A 3,063-nucleotide genomic window follows, 5' to 3' on the forward strand; every position below is an offset into this window, starting at 1 on the left:
TGGTGGCACACACCTGTCTGTAGTTCCAGCTACTCGGGAAGCTGAGGTGGGAGAATCGCTTGAGTCTAGGAGGCAGAGGTTGCAGTGAGCCAAGATTGTGCCACTGCACTACCAGCTTGGGCAACAGAGTGAGACTCCATCTCAAAAATAAAATATGTGTGTGTGTGTGTATGTATCTATCTAATTTTTAAGTCAAAAATAAAACTTCAGCTCTAGGAAAGGTATACAGACTCTTCACTTTTCACTCTTCACAGTTCCCTAGTACATTCACTTATTTTGTATGGTAAAAATTAGCTCTTCAGTTTTTGCCACTTTTATCCCATTCACTTTATGATTTGCCAGCATGCTAGCTTACCATCCAGTACCAAGAAAGGAAATGTGCAGGGTATTTTTGGAAAATTGCCTTATTCTGCACCCATCTCTAGAGGCAATGGAAACTTTAAATTCTTTTCATTGCCACAGAGAGTTACCTGGAGGAAAAACAGTCTGCTCAGACCACTTAAATTATCCCTCATCGCTGCTTCTCTGTCTGCAAATACTGACATTCTAAGAAGGCAAGCAAAATTATTGTTAATGAAATATAGTGTTTATTTTTTATAATATGGGATTGTTTGTTCTGGATGTATTCATTAAAGTGGACATTTTGTGTAATGTATATCCTATAAGATTGTGAGTTAATTCTATTTCGAATGTAGAGAATTACTGTGTCATCTCTACTCCTATTTTATATTGTTAATCATTAGTCCCTTGATCAAGAGTTCACCGTACAATTTTGTGGGAAACTGTAATCCTGTAGGACCTCTTTTTATTTCATGAATTCCAGACATATGAACACTGTGGCCAAAATAACCCAAAAATCATGCGTGAAATATTCAACCACTCCAAACTGGCTCCCGGGCTATTTTGATTTTATTTGTTTGTTTTTAATGTGTTCTGGATATTCTCCCTTGAACCTAAATATATATGTTTAACCTTGGCACATACATGCCCACTTAACTTAGTATCTGTTTCTCCTTGCAAATATCCTAATTTTCAATTAAATATATTCTTGATGTAATTTCTCTTTTAAGATTTGAGAAACGAATTTATATTCCTTTGCCGGAACCCCATGCCCGAGCAGCAATGTTCAAACTGCACCTGGGGACCACTCAGAACAGTCTTACGGAAGCAGACTTTCGGGAACTTGGGAAGAAAACAGATGGTTATTCAGGGGCAGATATAAGTATCATTGTACGTGATGCACTTATGCAGCCTGTTAGGAAAGTACAGTCAGCTACTCATTTTAAAAAGGTAAGTCATTTTTTATCTATCCTTTCCTATCTTTTTTTTTGAGACAGTCTCACTCTGTCGCCCAGGCTGGAGTACAGTGGCACTATCTTGGCTCCCTGCAATCTCCACCTCCCAGGTTCAAGCAATTCTCGTGCCTTAGCCTCCTGTGTAGCTGGGATTACAGGCGTGTGCCACCATGCCTGGCTAATTTTTTGTATTTTTAGTTGAGACGGGGTTTCACCATGTTGACCAGGCTCGTCTCAAACTCCTGGCTCCAGATGGTCCACCCACCTCGGCCTCCCAAAGGCGTGAGCCACTGCACCTGGCCTGTTTCCTATATTTTTAAAATCAAGTTTCAAGACCATCATTGGTTTGTCTTCAAATAATTTGGGAGGGTTTCAGTGTTGTATAATAACACAATAAGTGGGTTTACATAATAGACATATTTCTATGTGACTGAAACAAATTCTTCAATAAAATTTATTAGCCATTATTGGCTGGGTGCATTGGCTCACACCTGTAATCCTAGCACTTTAGGAGGCCGGAGTGGGCAGATCTCTTGAGCTCAGGAGTTCGAGACCAGCCTCAGGCAACACGGCGAAACCCCATCTCTATAAAAAATAGAAAAATTAGCTGGATGTGGTGGTGCACTCCGGTAGTCCCAGCTACTTGGGAGGCTGAAGTGGGAGAATCACTTGAGCCCAGGAGTTGGAGGTTGCAGTGAGCCGAGATTGCACCAGTGCACTCCAGCCTGGGTGACACAGTGAGAGCCTGTCTTAAAAAAAGAAAAGGCCTTATTAATCATCCTAATGTGTTTTAAATTTTCCTGTGAAATGAGCTTTGAAGTATTTGTGTATTATTTTGATGTAAGTATAGAAACTTAAATGTATAGATGTCAGGCTGCTTCTGACACATCTAGAATATTTTTGAGCAGAATCTGGTGCATTTATACCTCATAAAGTAAAAATAATAATAGCTAATATCTTTTAAATATTCACATGCCTGGCACTATGTTCTTTTATTATTTCATTTGGTCTTCACAAAAACAACAAGAGGTACACGTAGCCAGCCCCCTACTGGTGGTTAGTCTTGGACTTAGGTGCTAACACAGTAGCTAGAGTGGCTCAGATGTGATTTGTTTGGAGGTGAGGTGTATTTCCGAATCCGAAATCTCAACCATTCTGCTATCCTGCCCCTCCTGTGTTCTGTTTTGTCTGCAAGAACAAGTTAAGCATCTATGGTTGAGATAAAGTTTTATAAAAAGACTGTGGTCTTGAGATACCCAGTTTGAGTAACAGTGTACTAGGTCATCTGGACCAACCCTTTTGCTGTGAACAGCAGTATCCAGTATTACTCATGAACATAGATGTGGAAAACTATCGCAGACCTAATCTCATAATGTATGTCAAGACTAATATGACTAAGTCACATATGTATGTTTATCATATACCACAATAAGATTTTTTAGGTTAACAAGCTTGAATTAAAATCTTAATTTGAAACCTGGCACCATTTACTTGTTACACCTTTTTGAGCAAATTCTATTACTTCTTTAAGGCTCATATTTATCATGTCTAAAATGGGGATGATCATGCTATTTTGAAGTCCTTTCTGATAATGAAGTGATACAATACTTATAAAACACCAGTCGTGATACTTCAGATGCCCAGTGAATATTACTCATCCACCCTTCTTCAGCCATTTCATTACTGAAATACTGTTAAGTTTATGCCACAGCCATTATGTTTTTTCTTAAATTCTCTTTGCCATTTAGAAACTATAAATGTGGCCGGG

The 3,063-nt window shown here is 39.0% G+C and overlaps 1 protein-coding gene across 1 annotated transcript in view; it reads left to right on the forward strand.

Annotated features, from left to right (window-relative positions):
- The window catches only part of VPS4B (vacuolar protein sorting 4 homolog B (S. cerevisiae)), a 39,748-nt gene that overhangs the window by 25,309 nt on the left and 11,376 nt on the right, over positions 1-3,063 (forward strand). The window contains 2 exon segments of the mRNA XM_011953594.1: positions 744-757; positions 1,002-1,290. Coding sequence (XP_011808984.1) covers positions 744-757; positions 1,002-1,290 — 303 coding nt within the window.

This window comes from Colobus angolensis, unplaced genomic scaffold, assembly GCF_000951035.1.
Source record: "Colobus angolensis palliatus isolate OR3802 unplaced genomic scaffold, Cang.pa_1.0 Scaffold369, whole genome shotgun sequence".
Taxonomy (NCBI): Eukaryota; Metazoa; Chordata; class Mammalia; order Primates; family Cercopithecidae; genus Colobus; species Colobus angolensis.